The 21454-nt window shown below is 44.1% G+C and overlaps 2 protein-coding genes across 2 annotated transcripts; one reads left to right on the top strand and one right to left on the bottom strand.

Annotated features, from left to right (window-relative positions):
* Window positions 1–449: 449 nt before the first annotated feature.
* LOC121979192 lies at window positions 450–978 on the bottom strand. The gene has a single exon (XM_042531124.1). It carries the CDS (start codon window positions 887–889, stop codon window positions 587–589), a length of 303 nt encoding a protein of 100 aa, XP_042387058.1. The 5' UTR covers window positions 890–978; the 3' UTR covers window positions 450–586.
* A 96-nt stretch (window positions 979–1074) lies between these two features.
* On the top strand, window positions 1075–5787 carry LOC121979191 (protein CONTINUOUS VASCULAR RING 1-like). The gene is made up of 7 exons (XM_042531122.1): window positions 1075–1331; window positions 2127–2179; window positions 3515–3624; window positions 4068–4235; window positions 4307–4404; window positions 5280–5406; window positions 5505–5787. The coding sequence occupies exons 1-7, from the start codon at window positions 1152–1154 to the stop codon at window positions 5573–5575; spliced, it is 807 nt and encodes a 268-aa protein (XP_042387056.1). The 5' UTR covers window positions 1075–1151; the 3' UTR covers window positions 5576–5787.
* The last annotated feature ends 15667 nt before the right edge of the window (window positions 5788–21454 follow it).

The following is a 21454-nucleotide window of genomic DNA, read 5'->3' as shown; positions in this document are numbered from 1 at the left end:
TAGACAAACAAATCATCCATTGCCACGTATTTCCACCATTGTTATATCTATTTATTTAAAAATGCATATCTATTTTTTAAAAAAAAATTACAATATTTTTCTCATAGAAAAATCAAGTTTATTCCACGCGAAAAATATTTGTGTGTGTGATGGATAATAAATATTTCGTGCCTTCGTTTGATATATGTAAACCAGAAACAAAAATGTGGAAACAATTTCCCCAAATCAAAGATAAAAAACAATTAAAAACAGTTAAACTTCTTGGAACCCCTTTCTAGAACAATGGATTTATTTGTTTATTTTTCGATTTCTATGTGCGAACATCGTGATGTCCGAATGTATGCGCTCCAATCGAGAAAACTAGGTTGCTTCACACTCTAATCAACTCAAATCTTGCATTTGCAATACCAGATCCAGCATTGATCATGCCCACACTGACATCCGCAAGATCAACAAACACTCAAGCGGCGATCTTTTGATGAACGAAGAAATTTTACACAACAAAGATTCGATTTATACTCAACGATAAGGCAGATCGATCGGAGTACCGTAGGTGGAGATTGAAATGGAAGGATGAAGCGGATCATCAGGAACTGGGGGCCTCGCAGGAGAAGATCTGGCCGGGGAGGCGCCAGGCCTCGGCGGATACGAAGCACATGTCGTCGAGGGCGTCGCTGCGGCACCACCGGCACCACTCCGACTTCCCGAGGCACTCGGCCCTCGACGCCATCGCGCGGCAGTCCACCCCAGTCGCGCCGCGGACCGCGCGCTTCCTGGACGGAACGTAGGCGTGGAGGCCGCGGCGGCCACCATCGGCAGAGGCAGAGGCCGCGAGGAGGAGGAGGAGGAGGAGAGCGAGCAGCAGCGAAGTGAAGGCCCGAGCAGCCATCCGCGCGGCGACGGGATCGGAGTCGACGCCGCGAAACCCTACCGCTACGAAGCAGATCGATCGATGGAGTGAGCGAGATGGAAACGGGAAAGGGTGAAGAACGGCGGTGGGATTTATTATTTATGAAGTTTTTTTTTTCTCTATAAAAAAATTAGAAATAAAAAGATTTTTTTTTCTCCCCTCGTAACGGCCGAAACGTTACGTTCATCGCGATAACACTGCCAAATCTTCAAACCGTCTGAGGAAGGGAGATTCGCAGGTGATGGTCGACGACAAGTCGGCGAGCTTGATGGCGAGCAGAGACAGAGATCGCGAGCTTCTCATCCCCGTTGCCGAGCGACCAGTGGAATCCGAAGACGATCACGATGGCAAGGCTTCCTCGTCCGCCGCTGCCGCCTCTTCCTCCTCGGCCTCCGCCGACGTCCCTAGCTCAAGTAGAAAGGTCAGTCCCTCCTCCGTTTCCTGATTTAGGTATGTTATTTCCGTTGGTCATTCCCCTCCTTCACAGTTCGTATGCCTCCTCCTCCTCCCCTTCCCAATTTAGGTTTTTTATTTTGGTCGATCTAATACTGTTATTTTATCGATCATTTTCTAGCACGGCTGCTTATATCCCTGGCGGTTTGTTATACGGACTCTTCGGATCCATCTTGTTTTTTGGACTGGTTTGTCTTCCTGGAGTTACTTTTTCATTAAGTGTTTAATCGAATTAGAATAAGCTATGAAAAAAACGCTCCTTCAGATTTAATGGAGCTAATTATGTTCAGATAGGAAACGTCGAGTCAATTAAATGCGACCTAGAATCCTTGTCCGTTCCAGTTTTGCAAAAATCCGTTAATTTGGTGTTGAATCTTATCGAGAACATGTAACTTGATTACTCAGATTGCGTTTCTCGTCATATCAAAATCAATTTCCTTAGACTTGTGTAAACTCGTATATATGTTTTTATTCTCGGTATCATTGATTTTCACATCGAAATCAGACTATTAGATCCTGTACCTGCAGTAAAATCCGTGCCTGCGGTTGTAATCTCTGTGATATCAGCAACTGCTTATTATCTTGAATTATCGGAAGATGGTTTTAAGAATCAGAAACAAAACATTGGTAGACCTTTTATTATTACTATTATTTATGCATGTTTTTTTTTTCCATGAGAGATCACCAAAACCTCCACAATCCTTTTACTTCTTGACACTGGTATTAAGGAAACAAACTTGAGTAATTTGACTTGTGTTTGTAGGCATTTTATAAAGTAATCCGAAGTTGGGCCTCAAAGAAGTTCATTACTGGATGGTAAGCTTGTGTATGTTATCTTAATTTTTTGTGGCTCTTTGCAAGTAACTGATTACTTATCCTCTACTTTCTGCATGATCGTCTGGATTTATATTTTGGTTTTTTTCTTACATTGTCTTAGTTTGATCAATTGAAACAATCTGACATATCATGAACTCATCGTGTCACTAAAAAAAGTCTGACCTCACAACTCAGGAAACATCTTAGAAAGACGGAAATATTATTAAGCTAAAGATACCCCAATATACATAGGATCCTAACCCCTTCTATAGATTTTAAATAAGACTCCTCCCTCATAATTAGAGAGCCTTTTATTTAAAATAACAGAAATAAAATAAAATCCTAAACAACATCAAACTACTACTAGTGTAAATTGAGGAATTATTTATTGCATGACAAGCATCAACAAGCTATCAGATCAATCTCTCATGATGGCTGTCTAGATTCTTCATATTTTGTGTTTCTTGCTTTCTTATACTTTGTGATTTATATGCTGGCAATGCACTAAATTTGAAAGGTTAGTATTGTTAGGATGAATATATTGAAATTGGTATTTATTTTCTACTTTCTAGAAATTTGAGAGAGTGGAATCTTCTCTCCCTCCCAGGAGTCATGTTTCTATAGTTCCAAAAGATGCTCCCTCCCTTGATGACATAATAGTGACACTTGTTCACAACTGTTTATGGATCTTAGTTTAATAATTGGATTTAGTTTCTGGCTAAGTCCACAAGTCCTTAGTCATTTGGGTACAATCTTTCTTATCTATTTAAGCTTTGTACCCGTTCAGATATTCTTAAAATCTGAACGAAATTACTTTGTGGCTGCTCCTAGGGGCGCTATGTTTTTTGTGAAAAAGGTCAAGTTTCAAATTGACTTACCGAAAAGCTGGAACATAACCTGTTCAAGAATTTATGCTTACTTATAATTTCAATTTCATAAATGTATAAGGATGTAGGATGTTTGTTCTTGAGTGAGATAACACAATTTGGTTCAATTTCAACTCACACGTTGAAGAACTGTGTCCTCTGCCACTGCATGTCCTGTGCCACAGTCTCTGATGATGCTTAATTTTTTTACAATAGGTTTTAAATAATCATGTATAACCATTTATGCTTGAAAAATGCACTAAGTGGAGCCAAAGTTTTTTTTGTATCAACAATTTATTGTTCATAACTTTGATATATGAATGAAATTGATCTCATTTTAAACCTCTGATCTGGATATAAGTCATGCATACGGTTAGTTTGCTATGTGTTTTATTGAAACTGGATCTTTCAAGTTCATTTAGATGAAGTCTTAATTCCTGAACTATAATTATAATTGTTCATTTTGCAGTGTCATCCTGTTTCCTATTGCAATCACCTTCTACATCACCTGGTGGTTTATTCATTTTGTTGATGGTTTTTTTTCACCAATCTATGCTCAACTCGGGATTAACATATTCGGTATGAAAATTGTTTTTATTAGAGAATTTTTTGCTTATCTTCTAGAATATTCCTTTCCTGTATCCATTATCAAAAAAACATGCAAGATGCATCTATCAGCACATTTTATCGTTGCTTTTTATTTACCAATAAATGTTCTACTCAGGATTACATCTTTGGCATGAGAATTGATTTTCTCAGAGGATCTTTTGCTTTATCTTCCAAGAATGTTGGCCTACTTGTATGTCAAATATAGTGTATCAAGGTACCATTGAACATGTGATTAGCCATTATCAAGATTCAAGAATGATTTTTCTTTGTACATCATATAACCGAACAACATTTCAGAGCACCTTGGATGAAGATTGTGCTGCAATGATTATCTGTTAACTTTAAAGATCTTACTTGTGTTGTCTTAATTCATCATTTGGTCGGACCTTGAATCATTTTTTTTCCCAATATAGGGCTTGGTTTTGTGACTTCAATAACATTCATCTTCCTTGTTGGACTATTCATGTCATCATGGTTGGGGGCATCTGTCCTCAGCTTGGGAGAGTGGTTTATCAAGCGCATGCCATTCATTCGACATATTTATAATGCCTCAAAGCAAATTAGTTCTGCTGTATCACCTGGTAAATTTTTTTTTATGGGTTCTCTATCAATGGTTGTCTGTGCATGCATAGCTCATGTTCTCTCATTGCAGACCAGAATAAGCAAGCCTTTAAGGAAGTGGTCATTATTAGGCATCCTCGAGTTGGTGAACATGCCTTTGGATTTATCACTTCAACGGTTCTTCTTCAGGTTCATTGCAATTATTAAATTCTTTTTTATATAAATTTGTTTTAGATAGTCCATGCAAATGCTCACCTGGGCCTTTTTTTGTGCTTTGTTTTTTGCTGCATGCATTGATCTAGCATGGTTTTCAACTTCTTAGGAGCTTTACCATATAACTCTTCATCCTCCGGTCATTTTGATTTGACACTATATCTCGAGACATTTGACTTCTAGAAATAATTTATGAAAAACGAATTGATGTCTCAATAATTTGAAAATGGCAGAATTCTAGTCACCCCGTTTATTATAGCCAACCCCTGATAACTGGGATAAATAACTTGTTTCAGGTGATGCTAACACCTATTGTTCTTCAACATGTGCATATGGAGGTCATCATCACATATTTGTTTCTTTGCTGATTGACTTTTGGTCAAATCAGATATTGCTAAATTAGATTTCTGCTATTTCGTCTAAAGGTCAGATCATTTTTGGTCTATTTATCAGTGATAGCACTATAAATCAGATGGCATTGATGAAAATCTATCATAGTTGAGACTCATCATTCTCACTGATTTATTGTCTTATAAAAAAAGAGTAAGAAAAGTAGATTGGAAAAAATGAGGTTGAATGCGTGAACATAGATGGTAGGAGTAGAGGCACGGGATGAAAGTGGAATAAGACTGCACATCCACTAAGCGGAATGTCGCCGTTCTATTCGTGGAAAGATAGGAGTGCTTTGTTTATGAACAGACTCTCAACTTGTAGTTTTGTCAGTTTGAAATACCTTAGATGTTGCTTCAGAATCATGTGAAAACTTTTTCATGTTTCAAGAATCTTATGAATCTCCCATTACCATTCATAAATTTCTCTTCGACATCACCTCAGTTGCTTAATTGTACCAGACTTACAATGGCGAAGAGGAACTCTATTGTGTCTATGTTCCGACAAACCATTTGTACATCGGCGATGTTTTTCTAGTCAATTCGAAAGATGTCATACGACTGAATCTCTCAGTGAGCGAAGGAATTGGTATGCTACATCTCTCCGTTTTCGCCTGGTCTTCCATTATTATTCTCTATGTAAGAACTCGGAACTCATCCCTATTAATCTTCGATGCATAATTGCAGAGATTGTGGTATCCGGTGGCATGTCGATGCCGCAAATACTCACGACACTTGATGAAAGCTCGATACCCTGATGGAAGTAGAGCTAGCAGCTGCCACACTGAAGTAAACCTTTTCTTAGTCTCACAGTGCCTGGCTTAGATTGGTAGATCTATCTCAAGACAGATGTGCACTATTTGTTTCTCACAGAACAATGTTGTATATTATAATTTGTTTAAACTTATTTTTTTATTAGTAAGGAAAAATCTCCAATCAAATTATAATCAATCTCAATTAAAATCTTAAATAGAATCCCATTCCAATTAGGAATTGATATCTCAGACAGAATCGAACTTCTATTAGGAATTGAATTGATTTTGTCTATTTACACAGGCCTGTCTTCGAGGTACATCACTGATCATCCTATTAAGACTGCTGATTCTTTTGGTAGAGGAGGAGGGGACCCAGGGATGCCGGCGAGAGACCGCCGCCCCTTAAACCTGCCCCCATGCGCCGCCTCCGGCCATAGTAAGATAAATTTGTTATTGATTAAGATTTTTTTATTATTTCTTTTTGTGAAATAAATAAATAACTTTTATAAAATCAAACTAATTATCAGCAAATCAACTGCTGGAAAAAAAAATCGATCTAATTCTCTATTAATTTATATTTCAATTAATAGATTCATTGACCAGTTTGTTTCTAAAAAAACCTCAACTAATTATCTAGTAATTTATATTTCAATTAATAGATTCATTAACCAGTTTGTTTCTAAAAAATCTCAACGAATTATAACGATAAAAACTCCAGCCAAATTTTGAATATAAATAGAAGGTCACTGTGCGATGTCTTTGCACATCACGCGCCTCTCTTCGTCTTCGCTTCGATGGAGCGTACACTGGTCTCGCCTTCGGGTGTTGCAGTTCGACTGGAAACCGGCATGGAGCACGACGTGGCTACGGCGACGCACTTGTCGGTGCACTTCACGATGGCTCCTGCACCGGCTGCCGCTCCCGGTGACGACTACAACTTTTACTTCAGCACGCCCTTCTCCGGCATTCTGCACGAATCTAGATGGGAGCGAGAGCGCGAGGTTGAACGCATGATGATTCGTGTCGCCGGCAACCTCGTCCATCCTCACGACCTCCACTTCCTCATCAGTACCTTCTGCGATTACAGTCAGGACGCGCTTCAAAGCTTCTACCAGCAAGGCGGTAGCAGCGGTGATCTCTTGTCCATATATGTATCGGTCCACATCCCTCACGCAGTCGTGGAGTCGCAGCTGCAATTTCATCCTTCTGACATTGCCATCGATCCATACAATCTCCCCAACGCCACCATTGCCGGAGGCCCCTACAACCCTCCGCTGCCGCCTCATCTTCCTCACGCAGGCGTCGGTCTGTCCGATGAACCGTCACTACAGCAACCTCATCTCTCCGACATTGCCATCGATCCATACGGTCTTTGGGTGCAAGTATTTCTCGCCGTTGCCACCGCCATCAATGCTGGCGGTCCCCACAATCCTCCGCCACAACCTCATGACGAGCCATCGCAACCACAACCTCATCTTCCCGACATTGCCATCGATCTGCACGATCCTCTGATGCAAGTGCCCTTCCCCGATGTTATTTTGTTGCCACTTAATTGGGTCGACCAAGGTGTAGCAGAGCATTTTGGGAACAATCCACCGTCGGCCTCAGTAGTGCAGCAGCTCGAAAGAGTCGTCTTCGGGGAGGCGGCCAACGGCCGTTGCCGAGAAACTTCCTGTGCCATCTGCATCGACGATTTCGAGGCCACCTCATTGCTATCGGTGACGCCGTGCGGCCACAGCTTCCACTCTGCTTGCCTCGACGAATGGCTCGTGCGAAGCAATTCGTGCCCTCTCTGCCGGTTTTCCCTTCCCGCCGTCAACTAAACTTGCGCCGTTCGCCATTGTTAACTTGATTTAGTGAGCTTCCAGTAATGTTCATCATGCAATGCAATTTGGAACATGTATAGATGTAAACAGTGATTGAGAAACTAGTTGACAAGTTTTTGCTCAAAATGTTATATAGGAATTTTCTCTCAGGCCTTACCTATGCAAAAGGAGAATTGAAACTGTAAATATTATTCTAAACACAATCTCTTAAAATTAAAACAACAATTTGTAAGATATGATAACTTCAAAAAAACATATGAAACTCTAAAATTAATCAAGACTCTAAAATTGATTTTTTTAATCTAGAGTATTATCTTATGAATAAAATCCATTTAGCTTTTCTATATGTTCTGCATATTTATTTTGGAAGTGACTAAACGGGGTCAAGAAAGTTTAGTCATGCACCTGTCGTTTTTTATTTGTTTTCTTTTCCGGGATAATTTGGTACTAAGCTTTGATTTTGATAGGTTGTGTTCTTACCTCCTTGACACCTATTTTGAGTGCGTACCATAGTGAATTTCGGTTACTTATCTTTTCTCTGAGATTTGAAAGTCCGGTGATGATTTCTTTAATTCTCGAGTGCAGATGCGCAACTGTTTCGTCTTCTTCAAGTCGCGGGTTGGTGAGCTGGTTGCGAAGTAAATCCCGTCTTGCGAGCTTGGCTTCGAACGTCCCTTCATACAGCTCAAGGAACTTTTCCCACAGTTCCTTTGCTGAGTCGTAGTTGCCGATCCGGTTGACTTCTTGTGGCGGAAGGACGCTCAGCAGATGAAATTCTACTTTGTCGTTTGCCACGTAGTCGGCCTTCTCCTTTTTTGTCCACTAGTATTTTTCATTATCTTCTGGTGCTGTAAAATCGAACTTCATTATTAGTAATAAATCAAAATCGGTTTTAAAAAATATTTGCATTCGCTTTTTCCAACTAGAGAATTTCCCTTCGAATTTCGACGGGTAGATGCTTGGTCCGGTCATTAATTCGGTGCTTCGTTCGGCGGTTAGTCTTCCTGAAGCGTCCTGACTCTGATACCACTTGATAGACCGCGTTGGAGGCCGGCTATAGGGGGGGTTGAATAGCCTGCACAAAAAGAAAACTACCATTCTCGAACTTTCAAAATGAGACTTGCATAAATAAAGTAAACAAATAAAACTGAAAGAAGAGACAAAGGGATTTTTACTTGGTTACAACCGATGAGGTTATTAATCCAAGGAATGAGTCGCACTAAAATCTCCTTCAGGCGGAGAAGCCTCTTACAGCAATGGCATATAAACAAATAGAAGCTAAACTACTAAAAGTAAGTGCACAAGTGTAGAGTACACAATTCTTGAATCAATGAAAAGCTTCTGGACCAAGGTTGTATTTAGCCTTGGTCGGGGTGCTTCGAAGGGGATAAATTTTATCTCCTTTGCAACGGATCGCGTTTGACCGCGATCCGGTCAAAATTGAATTTCGAGCGCTCAGAATGGCTCCGGGCGCCCGGACCACTATAGTCAACAAAGTTGACTTTTGGTTCGGGCCCTCTGCTCCGGTGCTGCTTGCCTCGGTCCGGGTCTTCCGCTCCAGCTCCGCTCGCTTAGATGATTTCAGCCAACCGAAATAAGGCTCACTCGAACCCAATTTTGGCCTTCTCGAGCAATCTTCTGCTCCGACTTCTCGTCCCTCGGAAACGCCGCGCGCCTCCTTCTCGTCCGCCCGGGTACTCTTCCACAGCACCTCGTCCCTTGGATACACTGAGCCCATCGGCTCTCTCCCATGCCGTCCTTCTTGCTAGCTGCGTATTTTACTCGACTCCCTGTGCTCCTAAGCTCCTGCACACTTAGACACAAGGTTAAAATATCACAGGACCTAACTTAACTTGTTAATCACATCAAAACAACTCTAGGGTTCTAACAGTTTCAAATTTGGATAGAGATGACTTATATCAAGAACTGAAGTTCATACAACATATTCTACCAAAGGAAACAACAACAGCAAGTGAAATACTAATTTTTTTTGCAAAGAATGAACTGTTTCCCGAATTCATTCATTACATACAGGATATTATTAAGTATTCTGGTGACTGTCGCATTTGCAGAAAGAAGTTTTTTCTAAATTGAAGTTGTTGAAATCTTGTTTGAGATCAACCATGACCCAAATAAGATTGAATCCATTAGCTATGATTTCGATTGAGAGTGAGTTTTTAGAGAAACTCAATTATGAAAGATTGATTGATGACTTTGCAGATAAAAATGCAAGGAGATTAATTTTTCATAGTTAATTGTAATAGTTCTTTTTCATTTTCTAATACTGATTATTAGCCATGTCAAATATAATGTTTTTATTATTATGGATTTTAGTTTATATGTTCTGTTAATGAATTATTTATATAGTACCGATTTTATTATTTTTTATCTGAATTTAAAGGGTCTTTTTTTTTTTACACCGGATCCTTCCAAGTCTAGGACCGGTCCTGGTTATGACTGGCAGAGTTCTGGTTCTTTTGGCAGAGGAGGAGGGGACCGATCAATGCCGGCGGTCTCGCCGCCCCCTTAAACCTGCCTCATGCGCCGCCTCCGACAATAGTAAGATAAATTTGTTATTGATTATGAATTTTTTTATTATTTCTTTTTGTGAAATAAATAAATAACTTTTATAAAATCAAACTAATTATCAGCAAATCAGCTGCTCAAAAAAAAATCGAACTAATTCTCTATTAATAATTCTCTATTATCGACCTTACTGAGAAAGGTCGCCGGCAAAGATGAAGAAAGAACGTCGAGGAACGTGCGCGAAGAAGAAAACTCAAGGAAGTGTGAAGGGGACGACGAGCAAATGAGGGCATATAAGCCTCGTGGGTGATCATTGCAAGCCGTCCGATCATGGGTTGCGCAAAACTAGGATAAGATCTGGCCGTGAAATTTAAAAAGGTGCTTGTCACATCATCAGCGGATATCCGTCTATCACGTCGAGCATGTGGTAGCAGAAAGTAGGACATGTGGCAGTCGATTACAGTGAAACATTAATGAGGCTTAATTAATAAGCATGGGCGACCTCTGGGCAGTGTGCACGACCATAATGATCAAAGATTTACACAGTCTTCCAGAAGTTTATATGACATCATCCACTATCAAAAGACACTCATTCGAGAAAGTGTAAAGAAATAAAAAAAAAATTCACTAAGTGTTATCGTTAGCCATCCCGATCGGCACAAAACTCAGACTAAGGAATGACCGAGCGGCAAATCTGAACACAGGTCAACAAGAAAGCTTTGATGCTCATTGCAGCCAAACGGCTCGTCAAGCACAAGTTAATAAGAAGAGGTAAACCTGCGATTTTGAAGATATAAGCCATCGACAGCCTGAGCATAGAGAATGTCCGATTGCGGAAGGTCACCTGAGACACTGCTCGCCCAATTAGTCGGACTCACAACCTCCTTCGACTAGATTTGAGAGGAAGACTTGTGATGGGGCGATAAAGGGGGGCCCACCAAATGCGGGTCAAGAGCGGAGATAGCAGCCTGTGTGAAGATCAAAGTCAAGGCGGTTAACGCCATGGAACTGATAGGCTCAGCAAAGATGGGTCGAACGGAGGTCTACTGCAGTTGTCGATCGGACATGAAGTGTTCGATCGGCAAGTAGCTTGTCTGAGCAGAGTGCTCATACAACCAAAAGCACTATGGCAAGAACATCAGATGCTCATCATGAAGTGGAGGAATGTTAAGGTGACCATGGCACTGGCATGGTCGAGCGGAACAATCAACTAAGCTAAGGGATTATGGAGTGGATCGACTGAGGTCGACAGGACGGGGATATCCGATCGAGCGGCTCCCCAGTTCAACCAAATGGTGCGACCCCTTTTATATCTCTTAATATCCCTTTGGAGATAATGCTATTGACAACGAGGCATGGTCAGCAGGCGGATTATATGACGGAAGCTTCTACTATTGTATCAGAGATTTGTATGTCCTGTTAAGATATATTGTCAGAGATACTTTCTTGACAGGTAATTTCATAGGATAGTTAGGGAAGCATGGCCACCTTGAGGAGCGCGCACGTCGCCCATGAGGGCGCTCTAAAAAAGGAAGTCTATGCACTGACACAAGTATGTATTATTCACTATTCATGGCTGTGCTTACTGTTGCTCCATTTTATTCCATCTTTCTTGCGACTGACATGAGTGTCGAAAGACCAACGCCGGGGACCCCTTCCCTGACTCGGTACTGACGTTTCCTATATTGTAAAACGAAGTAAATTATACACACGATCAATTAAGAAGTCACATCCCTAACTAATCTTTTTCATAATTTTTTTGGCAGGATCACACTCACATATAACTTGTTTATAAAATCAAACTAATTATCAACAAATCAACTGCTGAAAAAAACTCGAACTAATTCTCTAGTAATTTATATTTCAATTAATAGATTCATTCACGTTTGTTTCTAAAAAACTTCAGCTAATTATCTAGTAATTTATATTTCAATTAATAGATTCATTAACCAGTTTGTTTCTAAAACACCTCAACTAATTATCTAGTAATTTATATTTCAATTAATAGATTGATTAACCAGTTTGTTTCTAAAAAACCTCAACCAATTATAACGATAAAAACTCCAGCCAAATTTCGATTATAAATAGAAGGTCACTGTGCGATGTCTTTGCACATCACGCTTCTCTCTTCGTCATCGCTTCGATGGAGCGTACACTGGTCTCACCTTGGGGTGTTGCAGTTCGACTGGAAGCCGGCATGCAGCACAACGTGGAGACGGCGACGCGCTTGTCGGTGCACTTCCGCTGCGTCACGATGGATCCTGCACCGGCTGCCGCTCCCGGTAACGACTACAACTTTTACTTCGGCACGCCCTTCTCCAGCATTCTGCACGAATCTAGATGGGAGCGGGAGCGCGAGGTTCGACGCATGATGACTCATGTCGCCGGCAGCCTCGTCCATCCTCACGACCTCCACTTCCTCATCAGTGCCTTCTGCGATTACAGTCAGGACGCGCTTCAAAGCTTCTACCAGCGAGGCGGTAGCAGCGATGATCTCTTGTCCATATATGTATCGGTCCACATCCCTCACGCAGTCGTGGAGTCGCAGCTGCAATTTCATCCTCCTGACATTGCCATCGATCCGTTCAATCTCCCCAACGCCACCATTGCCGAAGGCCCCTACAACCCTCCGCTGCTACCTCATCCTCCTCACGCAGGCGTCGGTCTGTCCGAGGAACCGTCACTACAGCAACCTCATCTCACCGACATTGCCATCGATCCATACCATCTTTGGGTGCAAGTATTTCTCGCCGCTGCCGCTGCCACCGCCATCACTGCTGACGGCCCCTACAATCCTCCGCCACAACCTCATGACGAGCCATCGCAACCACAACCTCATCTTCCCGACATTGCCATCGATCTGCGCGATCCTCTGATGCAAGTGCCTTTCCCCGATTTTATCTGGTTGCCACTTAATTGGGTCGGCCAAGGTGTAGCAGAGCATTTTGGGAACAATCCACCGTCGGCCTCAGTAGTGCAGCAGCTCGAAAGAGTCGTCTTCGGGGAGGCGGCCAACGGCCGTTGCCGAGAAACTTCCTGTGCCATCTGCATCGACGATTTCGAGGCGACCTCAGTGCTATCGGTGATGCCGTGCGGCCACAGCTTCCACTCTGCTTGCCTCGACGAATGGCTCGTGCGAAGCAATTTGTGCCCTCTCTGCCGGTTTTCCCTTCCCGCCGTCAACTAGACTTGCGCCGTTCGCCATTGTTAACTTCTGATTTAGTGACTTCCAGTAATGTTTATCATGCAATGCAATTTGGAACATGTATAGATGCAAACAGTGAAGGAGAAACTAGTTGACAAGTTTTTGCTCAAAATGTTATAGGAATTTTCTCGTAGGCATTACCAATGCAAAAGGAGAATTGAAACTGTAAAGATTATTCGAAACACAATCTCTTAAAATTAAAACAACAATTTGTAGGATATGATAACTTCAAAAAACATATGAAACTCTAAAATTAATGCAGACTTTAAAATTGATCTTTTTAATCTAGAGTATTATCTTATGAATAAAATCCATTTAACTTTTCTATATGTTCTGCATATTTATTTTAGAAATGATTGAACGGGGTTAAGAAAGTTTAATTATGCACCTATAGTTTTTTATATGTTTTTTTTTCCTTGGATAATTTGGTACCAAGCTTTGATTTTGATATGTTGTGTTCTTACCTTCTTGACGTTTTCTTCCTAGCTAATGCTTGTTCATTGCCCTTGAGTTATCTGAATTATTCATCTTCATTGTGCTTGTTTTATTTTATTTCTTACCTCCACTAGTATAACCAAGATATGCAAGTATTCTTGATCCCACGGTCATCCGAGTTGATAAGTGCATGATAGCATGCATGTTTATCACATGAGGTCGTGGGGTCGAATCGTAGGATTGTCGGGCCGTAAATTTCTAGACCCTGTGCACCTTGCTCCACCACCATTTGCCCGCTTGGCTGTCGTGATTTACCTCCCTCATGATGACCTGGGGTCGGATGCGGCGGGGGCACTGTGACCGAGTGATTTCGCCTTTTTACCACAAAAAATATAAGTATTCTTGGAGCAATTCTTATTAGAGCATCTATAGTGAGAGCTAGGAGCTCCCACGGGTGATATGGTTTGAGGAAGGAACCTCTCTCCCACAAGCAATAGCACGGAGTCGCTCTGCCCGCTCTGTCATCAGTCTTTTTTATTTTTTAATTATTTCTTTATATTTGTTATTTAAAAAAGCACGCATACAATAACTAATACAATAACCAAGCTTTGATTTTGATATGTTGTGTTCTTGTCTTCTTGACGTTTTCTTCCTAATGCTTGTTCATTGCCCTTGAGTTATCTGAATTTTTCATCGTCATTGTGCTTGTTTTATTTTATTTGTTACCTCCACTAGTATAACCAAGAAATGCAAGTATTCTTGACTCCACGGACGACTAAGTAATACCGATCGGATAACTATGAGAGTGCTGAACGAGCAACCCAGAGAATGTCGTCCGGGCGATCATAAACTGACGACCACGAGGATGTCGAGCAAAACAAGTGCGTGACTAAGTAGACGATCAGGCGTAGGATTAGGCGGTCGCCAAAGAGTTGACCAAGCGGCGAAAAATAGTGTCGAATGGCTGCCAGGCAAGCTCTCGACCGAACGCCAAGTGAGTGCATAGGCGAATACCGAGCGAGCGACGAAGCAATGCCGGGCGGAAGTGGAGCTTGAAAACGGAGCGGAAGCATAGCCCGCAAAATCACATGCTCACAGAAACGAAAGTCGTGAGCCGAGCCGGCGCATTGCCTGCGAACTGAGCGAGAGTATAGCCCATGAATCGGAAATGCAAGGAAGCGAAAGTCGTAAGCCGAACGGGCAGATCGCACATGAACTGAACTGCAGTGTAGCCCGTGAGTCGAAGGCGCATGGAAGCGAAAGTTGTCAGCCGAGAGGGCACATCACCCGTGAGATATTCTGGTGTGAAACCAGTGGAGATACTCTTGTTTGTGACCATCGGCGATAGTTCGACCCCGAACGAGGGAGATAAGATGCTCTTATAAGCCGGTCTATCACCAGTGAGAAGCACCCGACTCTGAATAGGAGAAATGAGAGATCTGATAAGCAGGTCCACGACCAATGAAGGACGCTCGACCCTGAGTGGGGGAATGAAGTATGCTTGACCCCGAAGGGGGGAGATAGCAGGTCTGATAAGCTGGTACGAGGCTAGCAATGACGCCTTGATCCCAACCAGGGAAAATAAGAAATCTGATGTGCTGATTTGCGAACATCGACGACCGCTCGACCCCGAACGGGGAGATAGGAGATCCAATAAGCTCGACCCCGAACGGGGGAGATAGATGCTCTGATAAGCTCGACCCCGAACGGGGGAGAAAGAATATCCGACGGACTGGTCCGTGAAGGCGGGGATTTAACGTCGCTGCTCGACGGTCTTCAAGCCAGGAATTTATAGTCGCCGGTTGGACTCTGGCGTTTAACGTCGCCGCTCGACGGTCTTCGAGCCGAGTATTTATAGTCGCCAGTTCGACTCTGGCGTTTAACGTCGCCGCTCAACGGTCTTCGAGCCGGGTATTTATAGTCGTCGGTTTGACTCTAGGGTTTAACGTCGCTGCTCGACGGTCTTCAAGCCGGGTAATTATAGTCGCCGGTTCGACTTTGGCGTTTAACATCGCCGCTCGACAGTCTTCAAGCCGGGTATTTATAGTCGCCGGTTCGACTCTGGCGTTTAACGTCGCCGCTCGATGGTCTTTGAGCCGGGTATTTATAGCCGCCGGTTCGGCTCTGGCGTTTAACGTCGCCGCTCGACGGTCTTCAAGTCGGGTAATTATAGTCGCTGGTTCGACTCTAGAGTTTAACATTGTCGCTCGACGATTTTCAAGCCGGGTATTTATAGTCGTCGGTTCGACTCTTGCGTTTAACGTCGCCGCTCGACGGTCTTCGAGCCGGGTATTTATATCTACAGGTTCTTTTCTGGCGTTTAACGTCGCCGCTCGATGGTCTTCAAGTATAACTCAAACCCAGCCGATTGACACGGGGTCTTCGACAATGAGCTCACAGCTCAGATAATATACACCCGGTCGATCGACATGGGGTCTTCGACATCGAGCCCGTGGCTCGGATAATATACGCCCGGTCGATCGGCACGGGGTCTTCGACATCGAGCCTGTGACTCGGATAATATACGCCCGGCCGATCGGCACGAGGTCTTCGACATCGAGCCTGTGTCTCGGATAATATACGTCTGGCCGATCGGCATGGGGTCTTTGACATCGAGTCCGTGGCTCGACAAATATACACCCGGCTGATCGGCACGGGGTCTTCGACATCGAGCCCGTGGCTCGGCTAATATACGTCCGGCTGATCGGCACGAGTCTTCGACATCGAGCCCGTGGTTCGGATAATATACGCCCGGCCAATCGGCACGGGGTCTTCGACATCGAGCCCGTGGCTCGGATAATATACGTCGGCCGATCGGCACGGGGTCTTCGACATCGAGCCCGTGGCTCAGGTAATATACGCCCCACCGATCGACATGGGGTCTTCGACATCGAGCCTGTGGCTCTGCTAATATACGTCCGGTCGATCGGTGCGGGGTCTTCGACATCGAGCCTGTGACTCGGATAATATACTCCCGGCCGATCGACACGGGGTCTTCGACATCGAGCCCGTGGCTCAGCTAATATACGCCCGGCAGATCGGCACGGGGTCTTCGATCGAGGAACTAGGGCAGATCATATAACTGAAAGAGAAAAGATAACGCAAAAACTGACCTGCCGACCGACGAGCAGAGGATCTGACTTAGTTCCTCGACTCTCGAATACCCGTGGAGTGAGGAGAATGACTCATTCGTCGAAACCTACCAAGGTGATGAGGATGGTAGAATTTTCCGGCGTCGTCCATCTTCACGTTCCAGATCAGGTGCGTTCCCACAGACGACGCCAATTTGATCCTGTCAGAAATCTGGGAAGACGGGGATGCCAAAATGACGTATCTGGAATGTTGACGGCATCTCCTTGGCCCGGGTGGTGAGCTGTCTTCTGCATTGACCAAGTCATCCGAAGTCCTCCAGTCAACGCTACCTACAGCCAACGACCGGGTCGCCCCAGTCTCTAGTACCCCGATGCTCGAGGCGGATTCCACGGATATATGAGTGGCCGAATAATAGTAGAACAACTAAATAAATGCAAGATAAGTACAGTGACGTACCCTGGCCCCGGGGGAGGGGGGGTGACCTCGGATGGATCGGTGAACTGGTAGTGAAGCTGATCGAGTCGCTGTGACCCGGAATAGTGTATGCATTTGAGCCGACCGAAGAGGAGGTCCGGAGGTGACGACATGGAGCCGAATACGGCCTGGATCTAAAGGTGGCACACAATCGAAATACGACGGCGACACGACCGGCATATGACCTCGGCTTGCAGGCCGGAATGCGACAACGACACGCAGACCGGATAATACTAATAACTCACAAGCATGATAACAATATGAAACGAAATAGAACGGCTCGATGGGCGACATCCAACAATGGTCAGATTTGCGCAGCAAACAGTGGGCATCGGCTATAGAGTCATTGGAGTCGCCTGTGGGTACGCTAGAGTCGCCTGTAAGGCCACAAGAAGTGGTGACAACTGCTGGGAGAGACGGCGGTGACCGCTGTACGGCGCTAGACGTGGGAAGAGGCGACGGTGGGCAGTTGCCATGGTCGTCGGAAGCGGCACTAACCGCTAGAGAGAGAGAGGTAGTGGCCGCCGGAGGCGGCGCTAGCCGCTGGGGGTAGAGGCAGTGGCCGCCGGAGGTGGCACAGGCCACTGGAGGTAGAGGCGGTGGCCGCCGGAGGTGGCGCGGGCCACTGAAGGCAGCAGCGGTGGCTGCCGGAGGTGACGCCGGCCGCTGGAGGCAGCGGCGATGGCCGCAGGAGGTGACGCAGGCCACTGGAGGCAGCAACGGTGGCTGCAGGAGGTGGCGCGGACCACTGGAGGCAACAACAGTGGCTGCTGGAGGCGACACCGGCCGCTGGAGGCATCACCAACGATGGCCGCAGGAGGCGACGCAAGCCACTGGAGGCAGCAGCGGTGGCTGCCGGAGGCGACACCAGCCGCTGGAGGCATCAGCGGTGGCTGCCGGAGGCAACGACTAAGCTCCTGGGCAACGCTGCCATAGAGAAGGGACTCCTTCCCCACGTGTGAGCTAGGTGGCGGAGAAAAAACGAGCCCCCCTTCTTCCCCATGAACAGTGCATCTTATAAACTCAAAGCCCTAATCTTGCAAATGACCGAACTGCCCCTCCTTTTCTCCCTAATCACTCCTACGCCCCAAGCTGCATCCGCATCAGACATTAAACAACGGCTAATTTAATAGCCGTTGTTCAATGATTAATTTTTTATTTAAAAAAATTTCTATAAATATACTCTCAATATTTCATTCTTCTTATCATTTTTTCAACTCTCTATTTCTTTTAACCACGAAAATATCTTAAAAGACTTGATGGCTAAAAATCCAGATCGATCTATGCTCCGTGAATTCTAGATAAATCAATTGAAAGGAGATGCGGAGGATATAGATGGACAAAGAATGCTCCTGCTATATGAGAAACAGCAAATGGTATGTTAAAGAGCCCAAAGTTCTTTCGGCAGAACACAGAGGAGAAGGCATCTAAATCAGGATCGTGAAGTCGGATATGATCATCCTTTTAATGATTATTTCTCTTATAAGCCAAGTCGGATATGCTCATCCTTTTAACGATTATTTCTCTTATAAGCCAATATATATCCTGATGATATATTTCGACGTTGATTTCGAATGCAAAGAGGGTTATTCCTTCGTATAGTCGATGCTTTAAAAAATCATTCACAATATTTTCAATGGAAGGTCGATGCAATCGGAAAAAAGGTTTATCGCCACTTCAGAAATGTATGATAACCGTCTGTCAATTGGCATATGGAGTCTCTGTTGATCATTATGATGAGTACCTACGGATTGTTGAAACAACTGTCATCCAATACTTATTCAACTTCTATCGACGTGTAATTGAAGACTTGAAGTGTTCGGGGATCTAATATTTGAGAAAACCTAATGCTGTTGATATCCAACACTTGCTTGAAATGCATGAGCAAAGACACGACTTCCTTGGCATGTTGGTTAGTCTTGATTGTATGTATTGGTAATGAAAAAATTGTCCCGTCGCTTAGAAAAGCCAGTTTACTCGGGGAGATCATGGCGTTCCAATAATTGTGCTTGAAGTAGTCGCATCTACAGACTTGTGGATATGATATGCTTTTTTGGGATTGCAGGGTCATGTAATGATATCAACATACTTAACAAATCACCTTTATTCAACAATGTCTTACAAGGAAATGTACCCCGAGGTTAATTATTTGATCGATGGGATCTATCTAGAATAAGCTACTTTCGTCAAGAGTTTTTCGTAATCCTAGGGTTACAAGAGAAAATTATTTAAGAAACGACAGGAGGCCGCGAGAAAGGATGTCGAGTAGGCATTTGGAGTACTCCAATCTCGATGGACAATGATAAGAGGTCCAGTATGATTTTGGTACAAGGATAATTTGAAAGATATCATATATACATGCATTATTTAGCACAACATGATTATTGAAAATGAGGGAGATGTAGTTGTGAATTGGTTGGATGATGGAGAACTCCGTCACAAATATTTCAAGACTCCACTCAAGAATTTAAAGAATACCTCCGGAGAAATTACGAGTTACGTGATAATCAACTGCATCATCAACTTTGAGTCGACTTAGTTGATAGTGGAGAGAAATTGAGGGGTTTTTACTTTTGACATGACGTTTATATGACATTAAAAGAACTCCTTGAGGATATACACGATTGTGGATGCTCTTAAACTTCGAAAGATCCATTTCAACAAGTAATTGAGATTTAAAATGGTTTAAAATGTATCGAAAAGGAATATCTCAAGTAAAATTATCTCTTACTTTTGCAGGTTGTTTCAAGATTATCATACATAGCAGTGTTAGGCCACATGCTCCGAATATCTCCACAGTTTGATTTTTTTTTTATTTCTTGTTTATAAAATCAAACTAATTATCAACAAATCAACCACTGACAAAAACTAAACTAATTATCTATTAATTTATATTTCAATTAATAGATTCATTAACTTGTTTGTTTCTAAAAAACCTCAACTAATTATAACGACAAAATCTCCAATCAAATTTTGATTATAAATAGAAGTTACTGCATGATATCTCCGCAAATCACTCTCCCCTTTTCGTCGTCGCTTCGATGGAGCGTATGCTGGTCTTGCCTTCGGGTGTTGAAATTGGACTGGAAGACGGCATTCAGCATGACGTGGCGACGACGATGCACCTGTCGGTGCACTTCGATTGCGTCACGATGGCCACCGCAACGGCTACCGACTACAACTTTTACTTCAGCACGCCCTTCTCCAGCATTCTGCACGAATCAAGATGGGAGCGGGAGCGCGAGGTTCGACGCATGATGATTCATGTCGCTGGCGACCTCGTCCATCCTCACGACCTCCACTTTCTCACCCGCACCTTCTGCGACTACAGTCAGGACGCGCTCCAAAGCTTCTACGAGCAAGGCGGCAGCGGCGGTGATCTCTTGTACATCCATGTAGTGCTCCAGATCCCCGAAGCTGCCGCCGCCGCCGGCCCCTACCACCCTCCGCCGATACCTCATCTTCCTCACGCAGTCGTGGAGCCGCAACTGCAATTTCATCCTCCCGACATTGCCATCCATCCGTACGATCTTCTGGCGCGAGCATATCTCCCTAACCCCACTGCTACCGCCGACCCCTACGATCCTCTGTCACAACCTCATATTCTTCATGCAGACGTTGGTCTGACCAATGATCTGTCGCAACCACAGCTTCATTTTCACGACATTGATATGTACAATCTTCATCAACTGCAAGCATATCTCCCCAACACCACCATCGCCGGAGACCCCTACAACCCTCCGCTACCGCCTCATCTTCCTCACGCAGTCTTCCCGTCACTACAGCAACCTCATCTTTCCGACATTTCCATCGATTCATACGATCTTTGGGTGCAAGTAGTTCTCGCTGCCCCTCCACCACAGCCTCATGATGAACCATCGCAACCACAACCTCATCTTCCTGACATTGCCGTCGATCCAGATGATCATCTGATGCAAGTGCCTTTCCCCGAGTTTATTCTGTCACCGCTTAATGCAGCAGAGCATTTGGGGAACAATCCAACGTCGGCCTCAGTAGTGTGGCAGCTCGAAAGAGTCACCTTCGGGGAGGCGGCCAACGGCCGTTGCCGAGAAACTTCCTGTGCCATCTGCATCGACGATTTCGAGGCGACCTCAGTGCTATCAGTGATGCCGTGCGGCCACAGCTTCCACTCTGCTTGCCTCGACGAATGGCTCGTGCGAAGCAATTCGTGCCCTCTCTGCCGGGTTTCCCTTCCTGCCGTCAACTAGACTTGCGCCGTTCGCCATTGTTAACTTCTGATTTAGTGACTTCCAGTAATGTTTATCATGCAATGCAATTCGGAACATGTATAGATGCAAACAC

The sequence above is a fragment of the Zingiber officinale genome, chromosome 5A, assembly GCF_018446385.1.
Source record: "Zingiber officinale cultivar Zhangliang chromosome 5A, Zo_v1.1, whole genome shotgun sequence".
Lineage (NCBI taxonomy): Eukaryota > Viridiplantae > Streptophyta > Magnoliopsida > Zingiberales > Zingiberaceae > Zingiber > Zingiber officinale.
Note: the sequence above shows the minus strand (reverse complement) of the source record. Positions and strands in the feature narration are given on the sequence as shown.

Bases quoted from the DNA above. Each gene is read 5' to 3' on its own strand.
- LOC121979191 (XM_042531122.1), top strand. From the start codon at position 1,152: ATGGTCGACGACAAGTCGGCGAGCTTGATGGCGAGCAGAGACAGAGAT. The intron at 3,625-4,067 runs GTATGAAAATTG...TTCCCAATATAG, and splicing joins ACTCGGGATTAACATATTCG to GGCTTGGTTTTGTGACTTCA. The intron at 4,405-5,279 runs GTTCATTGCAAT...TAATTGTACCAG, and splicing joins CTTCAACGGTTCTTCTTCAG to ACTTACAATGGCGAAGAGGA.
- LOC121979192 (XM_042531124.1), bottom strand. From the start codon at position 889: ATGGCTGCTCGGGCCTTCACTTCGCTGCTGCTCGCTCTCCTCCTCCTC.